Here is a 25,003-nt window from a genome sequence, read left to right on the forward strand (position 1 = left end):
CTCATACACACAGGGCACGCTATTAGTGGGCAGGACGTGTTATATATTGTAACATTGTCAGCAAATATGCATGTCTCTAGGAAGCACTGAACATATGACTGGATAAAGGAGTCTTGAATTACACTGCGCAAGTTGTGTGAGAGTCTATAAATGGATGTTTTGATTTAATTTAGCTGTTGTAAAATGTGGACCCCATTGACTTCAATTCATCATGAAGGCTTGCCTTTTTTTGGATTCTCCGTTCACCCTGGTGGCTTGCTAGAAAAACACAGTTCTCTAAACAGATTTAGCATAACTGAGTGAGTAACTGATATACAAATGATCATTTTGCAGGTGAAGTGTTCCTTTAAAATGCTTGAATGTATCATTAACATGCTGCCAGCTTGGTGCCCTGGAAGCAAAGCAGGCAATATTTAAGCTTGTAATGTAAGAAGAGAAATATTTTAGACAGCCTTCAACCTTTATATGAAATTTAAGAAATTTGTATCTTAACAGTCATGAAACACTTGCCATGCTTGCCATGAATTTATGCATCTTAACAATAAAAAAGTAACCCTGACATGGTCCTTGGCATTGTTCAGCTGTTTCTTATCCTCAAAACAGTGTAAATAGAAAAAAAGCACCTGTTCAATTTAAGGAAAAGGCAGATACACATACATGTAAAAGCCAAAATTGTGATGGTAATGTAATATAAAGTCTGTCCTATACAAGGCAGTTGGATAGCAAACATTCCCTCAAGAGTGTAATCCATTTAACAACCACAATGAAAATCCTATCGATGTCCCCTGTGTCAGGTCATATGCATACAATGTGCATCACTCACTGCTATTGTCATTTATGCATATCAACCCAGAACTATTATAGTCCATTATATTCTTGGATTCCAAGCATGCCCAAAAGAAGTCAGTTGCATTTCTGCAAGCATTCACCTGAAGTGGAGCAGGTGTCATTCAGCACTCATACAGCTACAGTAACAGAGGAAGCAACAGCTGACAAGAATCAATTATAAAAAACTGATTGTGCAGTAAGTAGTGAACTTGATCACAGTCATGTAATGGAGTCTTGACAAAACAATCAGAAGAAGGGTGGATGAATGCTTTACTCTTGTGATTAAATGAGTTCACTTGTCGGAGGCGCGGATGTAGACCAGAGAGGACAGCAGCAGGAGCTCTGGTGGCTTGTGTAACAGGATCAGATTGTCACTCCTCAGGCCGTCATAGTGCAACCAGCAGCCGTCTATCTGGAAGGCCGCAGAGTAGTGATGCTCCTCTTTGTTGAAGAGTGTGGCGCCCTCTAGCAAATACCTGTGGAAGAAAGGGATATTAAAACTATTTCCTTTACACTTTTCAGGAAAATCAAAGCAAGAGTGCAGAAGCCTAACATGTTCACTTAAGAAAAACATATTTGCTCTGTTTCTCTGAACTAGTGAGATAAATGTCTCAGAATCATGAGAAAAGGTTTAATAGAAAAAAATCTGCTCATATTTCTGAATTAAAGTGATAATAATCTCACACATTCACATTTGCTGAATTAACAATATTATTATTCATCCAGGAAAACAAGAGCAGATTATTTTTTTATGAAAACATATTATAATTCTGACAATCTAGTTAATTCAGAAAATCAGAGCAGGTTTTTTCTCAGATGAATGCATTACACTACAGTATATAAGTACATAAATAATAGCGAGAACATATTTTTCTCTTTGATCTGTGTCAAAGAACAGCAGGAGTAAAAAGTGGTAGAAGATTTACCAATACGGAGACATCCTACTTTTATCTCTTGGTGCTTAAACTAGCAACACAGTGTGGCTAAAGCATGGTACTGTATACCAACCCAATGGAAACACTGTGGAAGCTCCATACCTGTGCTGACAGAGAGCCAGATGGTAAGGAACATAGGACAACGCCTCTGACTTCCACAGCTGCATGTTGAGAATGACAAATGGTGGCGGCCCGTGGCAGAAAATCCTCTGAGAGAACTCCCTTAGACCACCACACCTGTTTGAAAAAATAAATCATCAGTTAGTCAAGGAAGTGGACTAAGATTGGACCACAACAGGATAATGAACACCCTCCCTGTGTCTCACCCCAGTTCTGAGCAGAGCAGCAGTTTGGGGCAGAAGAACTCGTCCACGGCCGACTGAATGGGGTCTCTGTGAGGCAGCTCATGAGGAGGGCTGGGAGGAAAAATGTCAGTGAGATCATAAGAAATGGAAATCACGTAGACCATCCAACAACAACATATTAACTAGTCCTGACCTACTTTGTTAGCGGAAAATACCTCTAAGGGACTGTTCGTTATTTCAGAGAGGGGGGTGGGGGTGGGGGGTGCAAAACGGGGGAGGCATAAATAATTTTTTAAGCACTGGGGAAAGACATAGGTTTTTATTTAAGATTAGGGAAGGGACATGAAAATTTAAATGCTTATATTTAACGTTCATTTTAATTAACCTCTGAACCCCCAAACCCCCAAGCTGGTTTTATGCCAAAATTACAGTTTATCATAGCCAGACACTGTAGAAACAGAAATTGTCATTGGATTTTCACATTTCTGTCGGTCCTTGAACACACTATGTGAGACAAACTATCAGGAGAGTGACAAAAGCTGAGCTTTAAATTGTGATATTTCAACTCCAGGATTTTGTTCTCAACTTTTAACTTTCAATTATCAAAGGCGAAGTTTTTAAAATCTAATAACGGCCACCATGTCAAGTCACTCTCACACCCTACTTGCTGTCTGCTCGTTGCATTGGCTCCAATAACTATATTTAATAGGAATAGGAAAAATATGGTTAATTATAGCTGCTGCGCAGCAATGGTCGGGGCCGGGCAACTTTAGGCAAAATTAGGCCATTCTGAGCGACACACTTACTAAAACAAAGCATATCACAACATAGAAGTTACATCATATAATTATGGCATGCCCTTCAAATTGTGGGTGAGTGGCTGAAGTGATCAGACTCATAGTATAGAAAGGAAAGAAAAAACTCAAGAACAAGAAAGTAAGAATAACATTAACTGCTAGCAATTATGAACAAACTGGCCTGATCTAGCTTAAAGCTAAACATTATCCATGGTGAAAGATGAAAACATTTTTTACAATGTAAAAGTAGCTATTGGATAGACTCTGCATATTGACTGATAGCTAAGCCAAATAAACAGGGAAAAGAGACAAGGGATAACAGGGAAAAGTGTTGATAAAGAGTATTTGTCTCAAAACTGCCTGGATCATAATTATTTTAACCTTGGTAGTCTCTAATTCACATAGCATGATGCCTGAACATAGGCCTTTCACACTAGAATGTCCGTTCTGCTTTAGCTGAGGCTTGAACTCACAACTTCTGAGACTGAGGTCCGTCTTCTATCTCACTGAGCTAACTAGCAAGTGACAGTTCATGTGTGGCTTCACAAATTGACTAAGCCAAGCATAAGGGTGCCAGACAGTAGCCATCCATGCCACGGAAAAGCAAATTTCAAAGTGAAAGTTCCAAAGCTGTAGCACATATGGTTGATTTGTTATGAATTTTTAAAGTTTTGAAATTTAGAGGCTTGCTGTAGCGCCACCATCAGGACTATTGTCTTGTGTTTCCAGTTGAGGACATCTGGCATGGGACTGGACCTTTATGAAAAGTTTGGGTAGATTTCTCATATGGAAATGTTGCACAAGCTGAGGCTTGAACTCACAATCTTCAACACCAAGAACTAGCCTCTATCTCACTGAGCTAATTGGCAAACAGAAATATCACATGTAACTTCACAAACTGACTAAGCCAGTCACCTGTGTGCAAGACAGCAGCTGTTAGTGTGTAAAGGCAGATTTCAAACGGCTGTCAAAAATTGAGTTATTAAGACAAAAATCCGAAAATACACAAACTGCATCTAGACAGCATGGAGATGTTGGTAATTTGTTTTTAACAATGATTTATTGGCTCCATAAGTGAAAAACTGATGTTTAAAAATGCCATTTTTGCATTGACTCCAATTGTTCGCATGAGAGCGAAATTCAAAATGCTGTAAAAAAATTCAGTTTTTGAGATAAAATTCTGATTTTTTCCAAACATCATCTACCATGACTCCAAAATTTTGTCATTTTTTTTAATGAACATTGAAAATGTATTTAGCAAGAATTTGTAAGTATATGTTTACAGTACCGTTTACAGTCAAACATTTTGATGCACTGTAGGCTCAATTTTCGATAAATCAAAAATCTGTGTGGATCGTTTGTGTAGGACAGTCTGAAGATGCTCTGTAGCAAGTTTGGTGTCAATTGAGCAAAAATTGTGGGAGGAGATAGGTTTAATATGTTGTACAGTTTTTGAAAAAAACAGAGTGATGGACTTCATAATTTGCAATAGGTTTAAATGTATAAAAGTTTCTTCAGTATTGGAGCTACATTTTGGTGAAAGTTGGAAATCTGTAGCACATATGGTTGATTTGTTGTGAATTTTCAAAATTTTGAACTTTAGAGGCTTGCTGTAGCGCCACCATCAGGACTATTGGCCTGTTTTTGCAGCTGAGGCAATCTGGCATGGGACTGGACCTTTGTGCAACGTTTGGTGATTTTTCGCGCATGGGAAGTATGATTTCCTCAGGAGAAGAAGAACATGCAGCAAAACAATAGGGTCCTGGTAGCTTAGGCTGCCCGGCCCCTAGTTATGGTGGAGGAAGGTGCTTCCTTTTTCTCCCCAGTCACTCAGGGATGCTCAAAGAAAAATATTTGTAGCTTTGGAGGGTCTCTGATAAATAATGAACAGTCCCAAACTATGACAAGTAAGTTTCTGCACTGTGCGCTGAACGAGTGAATTGAAATGCATGCACGTAAACAGGTGGAGACAGTGATGCATGCACTTTCTATGTCATGTCAAACAGACAGTGGGAAAATTTTTAAGGGGTGAGAATTGGGTCAAGGGGTGAAAATGAAACCCACAGTGCAGCAGCTGAACCATTAGTAATATGTAAAGTGGTGACAGGGGCTTCCTGCTGGGACAAAGTCCATAAGGATTTTTGCTATTTATAACATTTGATACAGACTGCTGGTGATGCAAACCTGACCCAGCTCCTGACACACAGTCTGTGCTAATGTTCACAGAATGAAAATGGGAAAAGTTGCATCAAGTTTCACACTGTAGCATCAGGATATTAAACTGTCTGTGTGCAGTATACCTGATGGTGATTGTGCTCTTGAACTCCTGGTAGCGAGCCGGGCAGGCCCAGTTGGTGCACAGACTCTCCTGCATAGTGGACATGAGGTTCTCCAGGTTCTCTGTGAAGTTCTCATGCTCGTTACCAAACAGGTCGATCTCCAGTGCTGCCTGGTGGATCTCTGAGCGGTACTGTCTTTTGGACATCCTGTCCCAGATCCACAGCATCTTCACTGTAGTGTAGTCACAGGAGTCCATCAGGTAGAGGAAGTGATCCACAAACTGCTTGCCCAGGAAGACAGCCAGCTCCCTGGAGAAGCCCTGGTTGTCCCGCAGGATCACGTACAGGATCATGAGGAAGCCATCGATGGTGCAGGTGTTTTTGAGGTTGATCTGGACGTACAGAGGAGTGCATGATATGGCCTTCCGCCCTGCTTTGATGGTAAAGACGCCACCCCAAGGGAGCACAGGCCTCCAGAAGGAGCGGTCCTCTTCGTCATTGTTGTTGATGGAGGCACGGATTTCTTCAAACAGTGTCTTAGACCTATAGAGACACATGCATCTGAGTTAGCAGAGGACTAGACAAAAGTAGTTGAAGATGATGCACCGATAATGTTGATGGACGGCGGCGGCTTTACAACCAAACAAAGGCTACGCGAATAACGTTACATCCAAGTTAGCTTGCATCAACAAAACACACAAGCAACGAAATGACAAGCAACGTAAGCGGCCAGTTATTCTCCAGGACGTAGACATAGCCCTATAAACCTGCTAGCTTAACAAATTAGCAGCTGCTATCACTTTACCTTTCGAAGTGGAGACTGCTGTCAGTGTTTGAACTCAGCGTTTGGAGGTCTTCGGTGTCCCTCATAACACAGAATCTACTCTCCATAGCTCTCTGTATTTCTTCATGTCTTTACAACGAATTTAAAGCCACAAACGTACGTAAAGTATTCTCTAGCACTTTCTGGTGTTAACGGAATGATGACATGGATCAAAACAGTCCCGTTAAAGCGTCAAATTGGACCCGTATAAACAATGTTGTGGTTATTTTGAACGGATAACATACGTGGTGTGTAAATACAGTACTGCCCTCTGCAGGTTCCTCGGCGCTCTCTGAAGTCCCGCCCATTCTCACATCCCTTGTAGAACTGGGAATGCTATTGGCTGTGAAGCTCTAGCGACATGTTGTAGTAGGCATATGATTGGCTGCCAGAGTTGACAGTTCGGTTATAGCCACGCCCTTCTCCGTCGTCATGCCCATTCGCGAGGCTACGCTCTACGTTTGACGCTATTCTCGAAAGTCACTACGCTGATTTTCAGCCGTAGCGCTGGGTTTGTGAATGGAGCCTGCGCCACCACCTTTGAGTCCGCACGCTTTTTGAACAAACTTTTTTTGGCAGCATTGACCGCGCGCCCCTTCTTGTCAGGCAGCGAGTGTGCCGGGAGACAGCAGCAGCACCTTAAAACACGGACTTTCGGGACCAGAAGATGTCAGCCCAAATCATAAGCGGGAAAGAGGTTTCAGCGTAAGTGACAATTTTTACCCAGCACGTGTATTCATGCACATAGAGCCAAATAAGTGGAACGTTAACCAGTCTGACGACACATCTGTCTACTTGCTAACTAGTCAGCTAACTAGCCCTCTGAGTAAAAGGTTACCGTACAGCTAAAGTTAATGTCACTTGAGTCATAAAACTACTTCTGTGCATGACTGTGCACGTTCTACATACATCTGTTTCGAGAAATAGCTTTTTTTGGTGTGCTGGCGTCAGCAGAGCAAGATTTCATAACTTAGTCTGAATTGATTGTTCATGATGCTGCCCACGTGATTGAAGTGTGCCAGCTCTTTTTACTGTTATGGATAGCTAAGGTTAGCTGGGGAAATTACAGTGATCTCTCTGTCAAGTTGCATGAGATATTTGTCTTCTGACTATTCTTTAGATTAGTTTAGTGTTCACACTTATTGCACTGACTTATGACTGTCAAAATTATAATTTGGTTGACATCCATAAACTTGGGAATGAATGATTGCAAATTCTTCAGGATTAAGTTATGTAAGCAGCTGTGGTAGTGTGGTGTGATCTTTGCCCTGCTGGTCCAGTGACCTCAAGTACACCACTCATGAAACTGTTTAACAATCCTGCATTGTCACTGTCTTAATATTTGACTGCAATCTGCAAATTGGTTTCTTATGTTTTTAATAGTTTGAATGAATCCAAATATTGCTTACGCCCAAAAGTTTGGGAGAATGCATTTGGCAAAGAGACAAAACCTTATTTAGTTGCATGTGCTTGTCACAAGACATGACAGCCTGCACCCTGTTAGCTGCCCCTCACAGTACTCATTAGATAAATTAAATCCGCAGTGACTTCAATAGGAGGATTTGCATTCATTATCTCAGAGGCTTTACAAAAGCTGGCATACCATTGATTGTTCTGGACAAGTGACCCTTATGGACAGAGGTCTATTGATGAAATTTTCCTTGCCTTTCAGGATATGTAGTTTTCTCCAACCTGTTATTCTTAAGTGTGTTCTGTAAAGCCTCACTATTGACACAGGGGCCGTAATCAAATCGCAGCAGTACTTTGAATTGTAAGAGTGTGTACAGGAATATGGCCCTAGTTGATCAGTGACTAGGAAGGTATCCCAGCATGCTGTTTGATCATTGTAATGACAGTGTTGTTATGATGCAACATGTTACAGGCCAATAACTGCTTTTATGAAGTCTGAGAATGAGATATACTTTTATTGACAGCCCTTACTTTCTCTGGCTTCCTTTTGTGATGAAATAAAAAGCAACATAGTGCAGGTCATATGTAAAATAATGTACCTAAATAATAAAGTTTCAAGAGCTTTTTGAGTAACGCGGTGGACAAGATAAAGAAACCTGACTTGCTATGATTGATTGTGTTAATAGAATTCTAAAGAAATGCAGACAGGGTCGAGCTTTGTTTAGACATGCTAGATCCTAAAAAAGATTTTAATGCTTTAAATTAAAGTCCAGTGACTGTGTGTCACTGCTGGCCGTCTTGTCTTTCATTGGAAGATAAGATTTTCCTCAAGTGACTCTTTGATGCCCTGGATTTGCATATGAAGTGGAGTCTGACAGTTAGGCAGCAGTGGGGTGGAGGATATAAGGGGTATAACCACCTCTTTTTCTGGCTGTTCACCACCTATCAGCCAAAAAGCCATTGAAATATAGGAGAGTATACCCACTCCCTTCTCGGTAATATACCCATCTACATAGTAGTACACCCGCCTCATGAACTACCACACCACTGCAGCCGGGGATTGACAAATGATGACCAGTTTCATAAAGAGATAGCGACATGGCATGCATTTGGCACAAAGCCTGTAATCATTGCAAGGACCGGGAGTATCCTGTGGCTTGTGTTCCATATGGTCCTGTCACTGCACAGACATTAAAAATCCAGTTGGGTTTTACTCAGTTGACTTGTGTTCTCAGGCAGGTGAGGGCACGTCTGAAGAAGGATGTGGAGCAGATGAAGCTTCAGGACCCCAACTTCAGACCCGGTCTAGTGGTTTTACAGGTAAGTGTAAGATTGTAACCAGAGCGTGCCGGGGTACACAGTCTTATGCAAGTGCCCTGTCATTAGCACATGTGTATGTGTAAGGTAGGAGCCCTATACCTTTATACAGGCAGGTGATGTGATGCTATGTGTCTTTGCAGGTTGGAGACCGCGATGATTCAAATCTGTACATCAGCATGAAGTTGAAGGCTGCAGCAGAGGTAAAAACATCATTTACATAATGTACATACAACCCGCTTCAGCTGTAAGCTGTTTACAATCTGTCCTACGTTCCAGCCTGATCTCATCTTCTGTGTTCACAGATTGGAATAAATGCCATACATATGAGGCTTCCCAAGACTGCTACAGAGGAGGAGGTGAGAATGGACTTAAAGTATTAGTGTAACAGCCTTTTATTTGTCTGTACACACACAGTAATGGGCTTTTTACGCTGCTTAGCCTGGGGATAAGAGTTGACCAGGGCTAATTTAGCGTTTTTAACACGCATACAAATTGTTTACCTAGCCTAAGTTCATAAGATTCACACTGCCTTCTACTAGCCCTGGGGTTAAAAGTCCACTGGAACATGTAACTCATGTAAACTTTCCAAAATTCTATTGTTTACGTAGCCCAGTTTCACACTGGTAACTTTTAGTCCCAGGTTAAGTAAATTTTCTGTGGATAACCCCACGAACTAACCCTGCTCCGGAGCAGGGCCAGTAAGCTCAGAGGCTAATGTCCAGCTTTGCCCCCTTGGAAAATGCTACGATTGTGCCAGTGTGAACGCTCTTGTAAGTGAAACCACACCCACCCTTGTGACAATTACAACTACAGGAAGTGAAAGTGACTAAAAGAACGTGTGCACCCGGAACAAATAATAAACAGAGGTTAAATACACATTCCCGCTCCTACAGCTCTCTTAGCCCCAGGCTAATAGCGGCCTTAGCCTGGGGCTAAGTGCAGTATGAAAAGGGCTTAAAATGCTAGATAAATCTCCCAATTTCACTGGTGATGTTTTAGAACCTAACATTGCTGGCAGATGATTTTCAATGCATCAAGATCAGGGTAAAGTTTGGCACATGGGTGCTACTGGTGCCATAACAAAACAAGAATTGTAAGGCTAACGTGATAAATGGCAGACTGAGAGTATATGAGAGTGTAAAGGCTGTCTGTCTGTCCGTAGGTTCTTCACAGCATCACACAGGTGAATGAGAACTCATCTATCCACGGTCTCATCGTGCAGCTGCCTTTAGACTCAATCCACAAGATCAACACAGAGAGGGTCACCAACACTGTGGCCCCAGAGAAGGATGTAGATGGGTAGGTATAGATATAAATCTGAAGATCAGGGTGCTCATTTTTAAGGTTTTTATTTGTTTTTCTTTGCTTCCTTTAAGCCTGGTAAAAGAAAAATCTCATGTTTATTTTAATTTTCAATGCCCAATGTGTCTGATCCATTTACAGGCTGACCAGCATCAATGCAGGGAAGCTGTCTCGTGGGGACCTGGGCGACTGCTTCATCCCCTGCACACCAAACGGCTGCATGGAGTTGATCAAACAGACTGGTAAATGCAGCATTCATCACCCTAAAAACAGCTGTTACAAGGTTAAAATAAACATGTGCCATGAAAATATAAAGAATCGAATGAGGCAAAAATGACTTGATGGATTGACCGCTTCTCTACAGGTGTGTCTGTGGCAGGGAAGAGAGCTGTAGTGATTGGGCGCAGCAAGATTGTGGGCGCACCGATGCACGACCTGCTGCTGTGGAACCACGCCACCGTCACCACCTGCCACTCTAAAACCGCTGATCTCGCTGGAGAGGTACAACAGTAACATCTCTATCCAGCCCAGCAATATAGTCACAGGATTGTATTCACATTTGTCTATATGTGCTCCCACACCAATGCAAGCAGAGCATATAATGTGACCACTGAAACTCTGTAAACAACATGTTGGGTATTACAGATACCTGCTGCCATCGTGTGGCACAAACAATAACGTCATGTCTTCCCAGATTTTTTAATTTATCGCTGTTTTTGTCCAGGTGGGCAAAGCAGACATCCTGGTTGTCGGCATGGGGAAAGCAGAGATGGTGAAAGGAGAGTGGATCAAGAAGGGAGCTGTGGTCATCGACTGTGGCATCAACCACATTCCAGGTCAGACTCTGCCTTACCGAGGCTTTACAGTCTGCTTCAGTCGTGGTATTTACCTCAAAGTTTCTCTCCATGTCTTTCAGATGAGACTAAAGCAAGTGGGAAGCGGGTGGTGGGAGATGTCCACTACGCCTCAGCCAAGGAGCAGGCCGGCTTCATCACCCCTGTGCCTGGTGGAGTGGGACCCATGACTGTGGCCATGCTGATGGCGGTAAGATCCATCTTATTCTGTGAGAACACAGTATAAAAGGCGGAAATTGAGATAAAGTCTGTCTTTAGTCTCATGTTACCTAGATGTTATGAATGACTGAGTGTGTTTGTGGTTTTGTGAAGAACACAGTGTTGAGTGCAAAGCGTTTCCTGGAGAGCCACCAGCCAGGGAAGTGGAACATTTCTTTAACCACACTCAACCTCCAGAAGCCTGTGCCAAGGTTTGTCTCCTCATCTTTCCCACCTCTCAGTCAGGTGCTCTGTTAACTTGTCACTGATTTGAGATATTCAGAAATCCACATGCAATGGATGTCAGATCAATGTTAATGGTAAATGTAGTTGATTGAAGCAGAGAAAGCTAAGATCTCCCGCTTGCAGAGCTGTGCCGGCAGTGCCTACATGTACCAGGATGCCTGGTGTATAGTTAGGTGACAAAACACTCAGTCACTGCTCACCCTGCTGATCTTGGTTGTCTCCAGCACACCTCTGTCCAAAACTTTCGTGCAAAATAACACACACACAGACTTTTTCTTAATGGCTCAGAGAAAGAAGAGACCAGACACGAGCTGGCTGCAGAGCTCAGCGTCCTGTTTTAACAGCTCAGTTGGTTGATGTGGGCGGCACTTGCGCCTCTTGAACCTGGCATATGCAGCCACTGCCTTGGCCTCCTCTCGCTGCATTTCTTTGGCCATACACTGGGGCTTGAATAAATACGGCAGAATATAGGAGTCCGCTAAAAAACAGTAAAATATATTCTTGTCCATAATGTCCTCTATAGTAATATTGTGGGATGCCATTGCTGCTGTTGGAAATATAATTTGTTTGCAGTAGCAGTGAAGAGAACAAGGAAATAAGTTGAGTGGCATCTAGAGCACACACCCCTTCCCAAGCTGTAATAGCATGTCGGTCTATATCATAGATATATCTATTTATCACGTGAAACTGACAGTGCTGGATGTAGGGAAAACAACAGATTTTGCTGTAGCAAACTCAACTTTCTTGGTAAATATCGCACACACTGGGGACTTTTTTTCTTCAGCTGACTTCATTTACCATCAGCGCTGATTGGACATCTTTATAAACGGTAACAAATTTTCCCTTTAATTCATCACCTCACGTTAGACCTCTCTGAATGTGCTCTCCTTTGCTCAGATGAAAAGGTGATTTTGTGTCTTGTCTTTATAACTCCAACAGCGACATTGTGATTTCACGCTCCGTGGTGCCCAAACCCATCGACTGCCTGGCAAGAGAGGTGGGCCTGCTGTCCGATGAGGTGGAGCTCTACGGAAAGACTAAGGCCAAGGTGCAGCTGAATATTGTCAAACGGCTGCAGTCCCAGCCAGACGGCAAATATGTGGTGGTCACTGGGTATGCTGTCATTACTTTATCTGCTGTACTCAACTGTACTGTCTGTAGTTTCTGTCAGATATTATAGTTTATAACTAGCAGGATTTATAATTAATAAATTCTGGCTCTGCTGATGATTATGTTTCATGCTGATAAGAGTTTCTGTCTGCAGCATTACACCCACCCCCCTGGGGGAAGGAAAGAGCACCACCACCATCGGCCTGGTCCAGGCCTTGGGAGCCCACATGAAGATCAACGTGTTTGCTTGTGTCCGACAGCCTTCACAGGGACCCACCTTTGGCATCAAAGGTGATAATAATGTACACTCAGAGAGATGTTGTACAGGTTGTAAGCTGATGATATGTTTGCATTTGAGTCCTACAATGTGTATATATCTATAGTTTTGTCTTCTGTCTACAGGTGGTGCTGCAGGAGGCGGATATTCTCAAGTCATTCCAATGGAAGAGGTACGACACTGCAAGTTAGAAACTAGGCTGCTTGTTTAAAAATAAAAAGGTAAAAATTGCTTTTAATTAATGAGTCTGTTCATTTTAGTTCAACCTCCATCTCACCGGTGACATCCACGCCATCACCGCTGCCAACAACTTGGTGGCTGCTGCCATCGATGCTCGCATGTTCCACGAGTCTACACAATCTGACAAGGTTGGTGCTCGATTTGGTCAGTGCTAAATTAAAAAATACACTTTCTTGTGTTAAATGGATTGTGACTATTCTCTGTCTGTATGTAGGCTCTGTATAACCGCCTGGTGCCGCTCAGTGGAGGACAGAGGAAGTTCTCCCCCATCCAGATCAACAGACTGAAAGTAATTGATCATGTCACACACTTGTTTTGACTCACTGTCCAGAGTATGGTACACACATTACATTTACATTTTCTATATTCGTTTAGAAACTGGGCATTGAAAAGACTGATCCCACCACTCTGACTGAAGAAGAGATCACCCGCTTTGCCCGACTGGACATCGAACCAAGCTCTGTCACCTGGCAGAGAGGTATGAAGTCTCATAACCCATGACTCTTTCATTGTCTCTCATTCAATCTGCTGTATGCATGTAAGTGATTGTGAGTGTATTAATCATTGTGTGTAAATTTAGTGTTGGATACCAATGATCGATTCCTGAGGAAGATCACCATCGGCCAGTCGCCAACTGAAAAGGGATACACGAGAGAGGTAAAGAGATGAGATCTACAAAGCTCTTTCCTTATCAGTGAAAGCACCTCTGTGTCATTAGAAGGTTTATTTGGCTCCACCCAGTGGTTCTATCAGAAATGACACTGTGGTAGTTAGCAAGGCAACAACACACCCCGTTTTAAAGATGATATAAACACATTAAAGACAGTAGAGCTTAGACAGAGGTTGAAGGTCCATCTTTTCTGTGTTCTTCAAATGGAAGTTTCCACTCAGCCATTAGCAAAAAGCACTGAAGTAGGCTATGGTGCTGATGCCCTCCTCCTGCACATGCTGCTCACTGACAGTGTAAGCATGAACAATGAAGAAATTGTTAGCTTGGAGGTGGAGGATGGTGTTATTATAAAATGTTACTACCTTAATTTACCTAGGGAAAGATGCATTGAGATTCAGTATAATATAATACTGCATTTGTACTGTATAAACACATTTATAGATCCACAGTCAGTGTATCAACTACAGTAGATGGGGTCAACACTCTCTCAGTTAGGAGAAGCAGACAGGAGCACCGGGACACAGAAGCTAAGCAATGTACTGCAGTGGATGCTATTTAGATCAGTTATGAAAGTCACACAATAACAGGAACTCAGTATCCAATCAGAGGCAGCAGTAGACCAGCATCTCCTCATGTTCTCAGAGGTAAAATTACTGTTTCTGTCAAAAGAGTCTGGTGTTGTTGGTCTACCGCTGCCTTGATTAGTTAGTTTGATTGCGTTATTGTGTGACTTTTGGAATCAGGCTAATAAAACCACAATAAGACAATATGAGCAGCAGCTATATTTAGGGTCCATCAATAATACACTTGTAGCAATGTATATTTTGCATAAAAAATAAAGTCCTTGAGGATAGGTTTTCAAAATCTCTGAGTTAAACAAAACTCTCGGGGTTTCGTCTTCTCTGCTTAGATACTGACTGTACCCTCTCTGTACCCATTTGGCTGCATTGTTGTTGATGATAAGTGAGTATGCAATTCCTCTGTCTGTCCTACAGGCTCAGTTTGACATCACGGTGGCCAGTGAAATCATGGCGGTGCTCGCCCTTACCAGCAGCCTGGAGGACATGCGTCAGCGTCTGGCCAAGATGGTCGTGGCCACCAGCCGCAGTGGGGATCCCATCACCACCGAGGACCTGGTCAGTGGTCTGGACTTTGCTTCATGATGGGACTTTCTATATAAGTAACTGTGGAAACAACGCTCAAATAATGAATTGTTTTTCTCTACAGGGTGTGAGTGGTGCTCTAACTGTGCTGATGAAAGATGCCATCAAGCCAAACCTGATGCAGACCTTGGAGGTGGGTGAAACACACGTGCTAACCTATGTAATTCTACTGAAGAGTACAAGAAAAAAGTTACCTTTAGTTATGGCTTTTATGTCACATGTGGTCGTCTTAATCTGCAGGGAACTCCTGTATTTGTCCACGCTGGCCCGTTTGCCAACATCGCCCATGGTAATTCCTCCATCCTGGCTGATAAAATAGCTTTGAAGTTGGTGGGACCTCAGGGCTTTGTAGGTAAGTGGAGCACAGAAAATGTTTTCATCACTTTTTCTTGCTTGATCTGGAACTGCGATGCTACAGTAGATGATTTGCTATGTTGATAGTTCATGTGATGGGGGAGCAGATGTTATGTTATTCAGTGATATTACCCAGTATTCCCCACAGCTGGGATTCTGTTATCATTCTCTTTGTCTCAACCCCTTTTCCAAACAGTGACAGAGGCTGGTTTTGGTGCTGACATTGGCATGGAGAAGTTCTTCAACATCAAGTGTCGCTACTCAGGCCTCAGACCCCACGTGGTGGTGCTGGTGGCCACCGTCCGAGCCCTGAAGATGCACGGAGGAGGACCCACAGTGAGTTTGCTTGAGTTTCCCTCAGCGTCCTAACAACACGATAATTAATGTTGTGATTTGACATGATGTTTGCATTTCCCTGTTGTGAATTCTGAACACATCCTCAGCATACACAGGATCTCAATTAATATCTCCTCAGCACGAAATGAGGTTTCACCCTGCCTTCAGGGAATAACTGCACACTGCTGGTAGTGTAACTACATTTCCTGCTGAGTGGACGTCTCAGAGCAATTACTCATTCATATTCTCACTACTTCATTCACACAGATGTTAGCTTTTCAATACTCCTGAGGCATAGACTCTGCTGTATAAGATTTGGTAAGTTCATTGTCTGCTAATTTTGAATTATTTTCTGTTCAGGTCACTGCTGGGATGCCACTGCCTAAGGAATACGTAGAGGAGGTAATGCATAAGAGAGATAATCAATAGTGTGTGTTTAAGTTTGTATGGAGAGCCTAAGGCCTTGTTCAGACTGCCAGCCCAAAATGTTTTTTTCAAAATATCCAGATTGATTTTAGTAAATGTGGACAGCAAAAAAAATAAACCACATGAATAGCAATTTTTGCAAATCTGATCCAAACCACATTTGGAGATGGTTTGAAATGCGATTCCAACCAGATTTCTACAGATGCATCTGAGTCCTGACACTTTGACCGCTCAAATCATATTTAAGTGTCTTTGAACTCAACACACGACAAAGTCAAATCCAGCGTGACCAAAGTGCTGAGCAGATCCCATGTTTCTACTAGCAGAACACTAAAGAGGACAACATGAGGAACAACAGTTGTGGACTTACGCCACAATAAATTGTTGATGAACCTCCATTTCTCATGCTCCCAAGTTGGAAACCTGCATCATCAGTGCAGTTAGTGACGTTTACGTTGTTACCGCAGTAACCCATGCAGATAGATTGATGATGTCTGGACACACACATCCCATCTGATTATTTGCAAATAACAGTGCGGACAGTCTGTCTTCAAGATCATATTTGAGAAACAAGTCTGATTCATCCGCAGTCTGAACGTAGCCTAAGATAATGCAGCTTTTTGGTCAATAACATGTTTAGTGTGCAGCACAGCACATTAAACACATAATAAGCATCTACATGAAATGTTTATGTGGATTAAAATGCTGTTCTTAATCGGCTTCTCATAAACCTATTTAAAGGTGTGTTTATGTGTACCCGTGTGTAGAACCTTGAGCTGCTGGAGAAGGGCTGCAGCAACATGAGGAAGCAGATAGAGAATGCACAGCACTTCGGTGTGCCAGTGGTGGTGGCTGTCAATGCTTTCAAGTAAGTTATATATGATGATATAGTGGCAATGGGTTAAAATGATTCATACAACTTAAATCTGCACTAATCCATATTTTTATATTAGCAATGGATCAAATTAATGTGAAAGAGTTTGCCCACAATGATGAGGGAATCATCATTATAATCACTTGTCAACTTTCAGCTCACTGTTTTAGTTTTTACAGCCTGTAACTTTATTGTTTTGGTTCTTTCATCATTTTTTTTGCATTACATTCACCAAAATGACATCAGAAGAGCTAATGTTGATTTTAAATGAATGAGGGTCATGTTGTGTCACAGCAGCTAATCAAAGCACAGAAGCTCCAGTTTATTACAGTTCATTTCAAATCCAGTGCTGAGCAGGTCTGACCCAGTCTTGCAGTCACATACAGTGGTTACCACTTTGTATTAAAATCACCTTCTTATATTAATAATAGCATGATGATATAGAACAATTAGATAGCCTAGATCTTTTTAAATAAATGAATAGCCTTGTCTCGGAGGGTTAGACAGAGGATCAAAGTCTTATCATTTATGAGATACAGATAAATATGTGTGGGCCTATGATATGAAACACAATAAACAAATTTTAAGGTTAGCACATCAAATGGATTGGCATGCGAGTAAATCACAATGACAAGCGCAAATGAATGCACTGGTGTGCCAGTCAGCTACAGCAGCGCCGGAGAAAGAGTTATGCATAAGAACGGGACTGTGTGCTGCCATTGCTCTGCAGTTGTAGGGTAAATGGAAACACATCCAACATTACTAACATCATCCATATATGTCAATTACCAGGTCGAGGAAAAAACAAACTGGAGGTCAGCTCCTTCTCCCCACTGCTTTCAGACAGCCTTAGAACACAAAAGCAGAATAGAAAACAATGTAGGTATATGAACGGAAACACACTGGACATGATAACGCACATGATCACCTGCACCCTTCCATAAAGTAGTGTATAATGAATGACATGACAACACACAACAACCTTTAGGGGATGTTTTTTCTGGTGGCGCACTGGTGGAAGTGGAGCAGAACGGATCAGTGTGGACCAGTGTGGTTGAATGAAAAATGAAAACAATAAACCGTTCATTTCAGGTGGTAATGACATACGTGACATTGTAAATGTAATAATATTACCTGAAATCCTGTCTGTTATGCATTATATTACTTTGTTATTGCTAAAAAGTAATATATTACTGCACCGTTTCAGACACAGCAGACCACGACCACAAAAAAGCTTTAATGAATCTGCTGTGAAAGCTGCTGGTTGTTGGTGTTTTATAGGTTATTGTTATTGCAGGTTTAAAGCAGGATCAAGAGATTGTAAAGCTATTTTTCTCCCAAATTACAATGCACTAGGATTGACTGGCTGAACAGGAGAAATACAAAAATCTCCAGTGCTACCTTTGCTTGAGGCAGAAAGAAAGTTTCAGTCACCAGATAAGGTTAGATATGGTGCACAGATGTGTTGAGTCATATATTGACAGTTCTGTTCCTGCATTTTTAGGAGCTAGTGTGTTTCCCTGCTTTTGGATTGGAGCTTCTGTGTCTGTTCATCTCTAATGCCTTTTGTTGTTCTGACCCATCCTGCAGGAACGACACTGAGGCTGAGCTGGACCTCGTCTGCAGCGTGGCCAAAGCTGCCGGAGCCTTTGATGCCGTGCGCTGCAACCACTGGGCCGAAGGTGGAGCTGGTGCTGTGGCACTGGGTCAGGCTGTCCAGAGGGCCTCCGAGGCCCCCAGCAAGTTCAAGTTCCTCTATGATTTGGAGGTAGGAGCCATTATGTTGTCGGTTTTTCAAAATTACAGTAAGTGTGTGTATGAATTTACCTGAAAACGTGCACGTTATTATATTTGTTTTGTCTATAGAGCAGAACAAATATGTCAACCACACTGAAAAAAACTCATGTATTTTGACCCTGAACTATTTTTTCTGGTTGGCCAACATATCAATCATTATTGTTATTATTATTATTATTATTATTATTATCATTATCTCTGATTCCTCTCTAGCTCCCTATTGCTGATAAGATTCGAATAATCGCCCAGAAGATCTACGGAGCAGATGATATTGAACTTCTCCCAGAAGCTCAACACAAGGTGGAGCTGTACACCAAACAGGTCAGCATGTCTTCCTAGCTCATTTGTCTTGTCAGGCCAGTTTGTTGGATAGAGAAAGCTTGATGAGGCCTGCATACATGATCTGCTTCTCTTTTTTGTCCGCTCTTCTTCCCTCAGGGTTTCAGCAACCTGCCAATCTGCATGGCAAAGACTCACCTGTCGCTCTCCCACGAGGCAGACAAGAAGGGTGTGCCCACAGGGTTCGTCCTGCCAATCAGAGACATCCGAGCTAGCGTGGGCTCTGGCTTCCTGTTCCCACTGGTTGGCACGGTAAGCTAACCCTAATTATTCAGTGAAATATTTGTTACTATTTCTGACTTCCAGGAAAGGAAGGTGGTCATGAGCAACTCAGCGACTCACTCTGGGCTCATGTTCACTGTGCAGTACTCTCAATGAACAGATCATTGGAAATGCACCGTTCACTCACAGTGTTCGACCAGAGCTTCAGTCGCATAGTCCCACCCACTGAACTTAAACACGGCCAAACGTGCAGTTCAGCTCGTTAACTAGTGAATTGAGAAGGGTCATTCTTTAAGGATAAGCCAGTGAGCTGAGAAACAAAGCAGCATTCTGAGTAAAACCTACAGAAATATTGAGTACAATAGTCCACCTTCCATCTTCTCCTCCTCTCTATCTGTCACTCTCTCTCAAACACACGTCACCAGCTGTGTTTGCTGAAGGTTCACCTGCTACTGTGAATTAGCAAGCAAGGTATCCTAACCAGGGACACAATTAACAATTATTTTTACTATCAGTTACTTGAAAAATTACACCGTAAATTATTTAACATTTAAAACTTGGAAAAAATAGCAAAACTTGTGACTATTTCCTGGACCCCAAGAAGACATCTTTAAATGTCCAAAACTCAAAGAATTTCAAAATAAAAGAGGATATACTCACATCGAAAACACTCAAACCAGCAAATATTTGACTTCTTAAAAAATAAATTTACATACTTGACTTGAACGATTAATTGCGAATCAATTAAGCAGCTAATCATTCCAGCTCTAGCTCAAATGTGCTGTACAAGAGATGCTATATTACTAATTTTAAAGGCACCAATAATGCAATTAGTCTCTATGTCATCACCTGGAATTCCTGTTTATTTATTTATTGATTAAAAATTACTCTCCCTTGCTGTTCCTCCTAGATGCCCACCATTCCTGGTCTGCCCACCAGGCCTTGTTTCTACGACATCGACCTGGACCCTGAGACTGAACAGGTCAACGGACTCTTCTAAAAAGGCCTCTGCACTGTACGATGGTAAGAAAAGTAGTTCAGACAGATACCATTCTCATACTGGAGTTGGCAGGCACATATTTCTAATGGTTTGCATTGGTTGATTTGTTTTTTCTTGGCATTGTATAGACCCAGTGTCCCCCCCACTGAGCCTTAATGAGACGTGATGGACTCCTAACTGGAAGCGCCGTGAGATTCTCCTCTGGTGCTGTTTTTGTTTGTTGTTTTTCACTCTGACACTGACATCTGTAAATAATTGATTTGCTTCGCCCAGAAGGCTGCCGATGGGTAAATCAAAAAAACTTAATTAATCACAGAACGGTTTATTCCTCTGAGATAGTCACTCTGTAATAGACTTTTTGCAAGGAGGAAGTGTCCTATTGACTTCTCTTTTAGGTACAATGCTCGCTGCACATTAACAAGCATCACAGAACTAAGCCTAGACTCTTAAGAGGTAAATCTGGACTCTATTAAGTAATTGTGTATATTTTGTTTGCACTATACCACGAGCATCTCCTCCAGGCCACCATCTCTAACAAATCTGTTTGCCTTTGGGATACAATTATTATTAAAAAAACATCTGAACATGAAAATAATGCTGCTTAACAAACTCTTTTTTTTTTTTTAGCAATCCTGTGTCCGTTGCATATCAAATGTCCTGTTTCATCTGTCCTGTTTCTGATTGAATATTTCTAACCAAGTCTAACACTGCTAGAGAAGTCATGATGCTGTAAATCAGTGGTTTCAACTTTTTTGTCAGAAAACATCAAATAAAGTGTCCTTGATGGAAAGCCTGCAATATTAAGCCTTTTTTAAGATATGTTATTTTTGACTGTATTTATGGAACTTGGTGTTTGTTGCCTGTCTCATTATTGCACCACTTTCATGCCTGTCCATCAGGATTGTAGACTCTGTCCAGAGCATCTGCTTCTGAGTGTGTACAAGTTTTCTTTTTGAAATTATTGGTTGCCCAGAGATTTTTTCTTATACCGAAAATATGCACCATAAATATGGACATATAAACCCCATGGTCAAAGTTTCTTTTGCTGTAAATAGTTAAGTCAAAGATGAAACATTATTTTCAACATTTTAAGCAAGATTACTGTATTATTTTTCGTTTGCTGCGGAAAGCAGCACCGTGCAAAAGTTTGACATTTGAGCCCTCAGACAAATTTTAAAATTGTCTCAGACCTTAATTAGCTTGTCAGGGCTCTGGCTTGTTCAGTCATCATTAGGAAAGGCCAGCTGATGCATATTTCAAAGCTTTATATATACTCTAACTCTTGACACCTTGTCCCAGCAATCAGCAGCCATTATCTCCTCTTAACAGCTGCCGAGCACTCTGAAAACTAAAATAACTGATGCCCACAAAGCAGGAGAAGACTATAAGAAGATAGCAAAGTGTAATTAGGAAATGGCAGTTGACAGGAAATTTGGAGGTCAAGTTGAGGTCTGGAAGAAAATGTTCTGAGAGAGCTGCTTGCAGGATTGCTACAAAGGCAAATCAAAACCCCTGTTTGACTGCAAAAGACCTGCAGGAAGATTTATCAGACTCTGGAGTGGCGGTACTGTTCTACTGTGCTGCAACACCTGTACAAATATGACCTTCATGGAAGAGTCATCAGAAGAAAACCTATCCTGTGTCCTGACCACAAAATTCAGTGTCAGATGTTCACTATGTCAAGGACAGAAGCTCAAACTGGGCGCAGTTCGAATAGGAAAATGCTCAGGAGAAAACCGACTTCTTCCAAGTTACTTTTCCTCGGAAAATCAAGGACAAAAACCGGACACAGGAGCTTTGAGGTGTGCAGGCACAATGGCTCAACCTGCACGTGTAATGTGACTGAAATATCTGTGCAGAGCTTTGAAGAGAAAATCAGTGATGAAGTTGAGACAGCATCTCCTACAGAGCGTCAGAAGCACCCGTCCTCCATGAATCCTGAAGCTCACAGATTGAACCACAATCAGTCGACACAAAAGCTGAATGCTTTGAAGCAAGTTTTCTCAACGTCAGTCAGCTGCTTCACGTGCACCCTGAAACCTGGTGAGGGAGGCAACTACAATGGAGGTGAACATTATGCTGGTACAATTCTGAACAGACACACCAGAGAGTCTGTGGACATGAACACCACAGAAATATATCAGGCCAGCAAGGCAGAGTACAAGCCATCTGTGGGAGTGAGGGAAACATTTAAACTACATCACCCCACTGTTGTTTCTAAGTTTCAATCAGAAGCAAAATCTTTAAACTTTCTGCGGCTAAAAGCATTTTGGAGGAAGAAACTTCTAAAGCCTTTTCCCTTCTTGCAGGAGTGCAATGGAGAAACTAATGAGTGCATGGCAGAGGAGATAATAGTCCTGGCTAATGAACATGCTGATGAGATCACAACCCAGAGCACACACACAGAAACTGTAAAACACCACTGTCCTGAGATACTGACAGTGAGTGTAGACGTGACTGCCATGACATTAGAGATGAACAACAACAATGAAGACAGCAAAGCCTCCAAAACACCCTCACTTGTAAGCAACAGCAGAAAAGTGATGGCAGGAAGTTCAAGCGAGGGTGTGATCGGTATTGGAGAGACTCACATGATCCCACAGTGTCCACGGGACTCCCACATGAGTCACAGCAGCACAGTGAGTCCTGACCATGGCTGTTCTCAAAACATGGACAGTTTACAAAAGCAACAAAGCCCCCCTAATGCAATTTCAATGGGAACTGCGTCACAGCATCCAGCAGTAAGGGACGACATCAGACTTCAGGCAGCATTCAGCAGTGACTCATTCTCAGTTCACTATGATGATGATGATGATGATGATGATGATGATGATGATGATGATGATGATGATGCTGCTGCGGAAAATGGCCCAATGGGAAACAAAATAACAGCAAGCGCAGTGACGGATGTTGCTGCTGTGGAGGATCTAAGCTTGGATGTGCCTGATGCTAGTTTTCATGTCATGATGATTCACTCTGAGCAAAATGCAGAACAACAGTTTGAGATAGGAGAGCTTTTCCTGCTAGATGTAGCACGCTCTGTGGTTGAGGTTGCAATAAAAACTGCACTGGAACAGTTTAAAGATGAAGCGCTGGGAACCTCTGCCCATCCTGATCCTTTCGACTGACACTGAGCGAGAGAAAGCTATCATGTTTGTGGATATTAGGGTTGAGCTGAGTACTTGGATAGAATTAGTTTTTAAGGTATGGATGATGTACTTTTTACGAGTACAAGTCTCGTCCAAATTAGATGTGTCGATATCTGTACTTGTGCTGAAGGAAAATCCTCATTTGGGTGTTTAATCTCTTACTCTTATGATCGAAAATAATCTGAAGTTCGGTCCTGAGATTGTTCTGCAAATAGTTTTCTAATAATTAATAAACATAGCAACTTCTGATCAACCCATATCAAACTTAAAAAACAACTTCTAGTTGGGTCCCACCCATATCCAGTTTAAACTCTGCCCTTCCAGAGTACAGATACAGATACAGATATATTAGCTGGTTGAACAGATACAGATACAGATAATGGTGCACTCGCTCAGCCCTATTGGATATTATGTTTGTCTTGAAGACGGCAGTAGAAGAACAGGACGGATGTGTGGAAAAATTTCTAGAAAACTGCCATAAAAATCATATTGTTCCCTTTGTTGTACAACTTTTGGCCTTTTGGCAGTGCTACAAGAGAGGTCAGAGGTCATCAGAATCAATGGGAATCATTCTGTGGGAAAAACATGGCCAGATCAGGTGCTTGGCCCCCAGTAACACCCCCATGCTCTGTGCAATGTGCTCTACAAAACTGACAAAAGGGTGGACTTAAAGTAGTCGTACTGCAATTAGTAGGAATGGAGTGACCTTACTCTCCTTAACCCATTATATCAGCTGATATTGTGTTTTAGTGTAGCCCAGGGGTCGGCAAGCTTTATTATCAAAAGAGCCATTTTTGACCAAAATAATTATCTGAAAGTCACACAGCCTCTGGTATATGTTAGCCTATCAACTTTATTAATAGATGTAAATGAGCTTTCATTAGTATGTTTTACCACAATGTAGCTACTTTGCAGTGGGCTCTTTATGATTATTCAGTACTTTCACTTTGCAGCATTTGTGGTAAAAGCAAACAAACCCGTCCACACCCTATTAAATACTTTATTTTCCTCCAAGACTTTTCCTTTTTTGGATTTAGAGTCTATAGCTAGCTCAGCGAGGGAGGCTCAAGAGGAGCTACACCTTTTAGGTGATCAAATATTAAAACATTTTTCTTATTTAGTGTGTAGGCTACACATTTTTACAGTTGGAGAATGTAAGAACTATTTAAGTTTTACAATGTTGATAAAGGAAAATGAAAATGTTAAGAAAATAACTGTTATATATTTTGATTGAGCCACTGGAGAGGGGCCACATGGCTCTGGAGCCACAGGTTGTCTACCCCTGGTATAGCCTATTATATATCATATACCAGTGTGATTTTTAGATATTCTGCTGGACCTCCTAAACATTTCCAAGATGCAATGGACAGATTTGTTTGGGCCACTATAAGCCCATGATATTCCAAAATTCTAACAGGGTTTATTGGAATATCAGAGGAGCTTATAGTGACTTCAGATCTTTGATATATTTTTTCTTATTTATAACATCTCTGTAATATTTTAAAATATTCCTATAGCCACCCACATTTTCAGTATACTACTGGTGTAGGGGCTGTGTGATTTCTGTTGACGCCTACCTGACTTCTATTGCATTTTATTTCACCAACTCAATCTGTTCATCCTATGCTACGGAAGCGTATTGCATTCACTTGACAAATAAAAAAAAAATGTTTTATTGTGTTTTTCGTGGTAATTTTTTTTCTGTTTTTCGTGGTAATTTTTTCCTGTTTTTCGGGGTAATTTTTTCTG

The 25,003-nt window shown here is 41.7% G+C and overlaps 2 protein-coding genes across 2 annotated transcripts; one reads left to right on the forward strand and one right to left on the reverse strand.

Annotated features, from left to right (window-relative positions):
* Positions 1-974: 974 nt before the first annotated feature.
* Positions 975-6,177, reverse strand: dorip1 (dopamine receptor interacting protein 1). The gene is made up of 5 exons (XM_033642633.2): positions 5,950-6,177; positions 5,166-5,687; positions 2,090-2,179; positions 1,866-2,000; positions 975-1,304 (listed from the first exon to the last, which is right to left on the reverse strand). Exons 1-5 carry the CDS (start codon positions 6,033-6,035, stop codon positions 1,121-1,123), a joined length of 1,017 nt encoding a protein of 338 aa, XP_033498524.1. The 5' UTR covers positions 6,036-6,177; the 3' UTR covers positions 975-1,120.
* Positions 6,178-6,515: 338 nt separating this feature from the next.
* On the forward strand, positions 6,516-20,895 carry LOC117267507 (C-1-tetrahydrofolate synthase, cytoplasmic). Its single transcript, XM_078175008.1, has 28 exons — positions 6,516-6,672; positions 8,613-8,697; positions 8,838-8,897; positions 9,000-9,053; positions 9,860-9,996; positions 10,141-10,241; positions 10,364-10,500; positions 10,724-10,835; positions 10,916-11,043; positions 11,166-11,263; positions 12,237-12,410; positions 12,562-12,698; positions 12,810-12,856; positions 12,945-13,052; positions 13,139-13,213; positions 13,300-13,402; positions 13,505-13,581; positions 14,590-14,730; positions 14,822-14,890; positions 14,998-15,109; positions 15,308-15,447; positions 15,808-15,849; positions 16,641-16,741; positions 18,338-18,515; positions 18,758-18,865; positions 18,983-19,135; positions 20,016-20,128; positions 20,234-20,895. The coding sequence occupies exons 1-27, from the start codon at positions 6,635-6,637 to the stop codon at positions 20,103-20,105; spliced, it is 2,805 nt and encodes a 934-aa protein (XP_078031134.1). The 5' UTR covers positions 6,516-6,634; the 3' UTR covers positions 20,106-20,128; positions 20,234-20,895.
* The last annotated feature ends 4,108 nt before the right edge of the window (positions 20,896-25,003 follow it).

The sequence above is a fragment of the Epinephelus lanceolatus genome, chromosome 15 (genome assembly GCF_041903045.1).
Source record: "Epinephelus lanceolatus isolate andai-2023 chromosome 15, ASM4190304v1, whole genome shotgun sequence".
Taxonomy (NCBI): Eukaryota; Metazoa; Chordata; class Actinopteri; order Perciformes; family Serranidae; genus Epinephelus; species Epinephelus lanceolatus.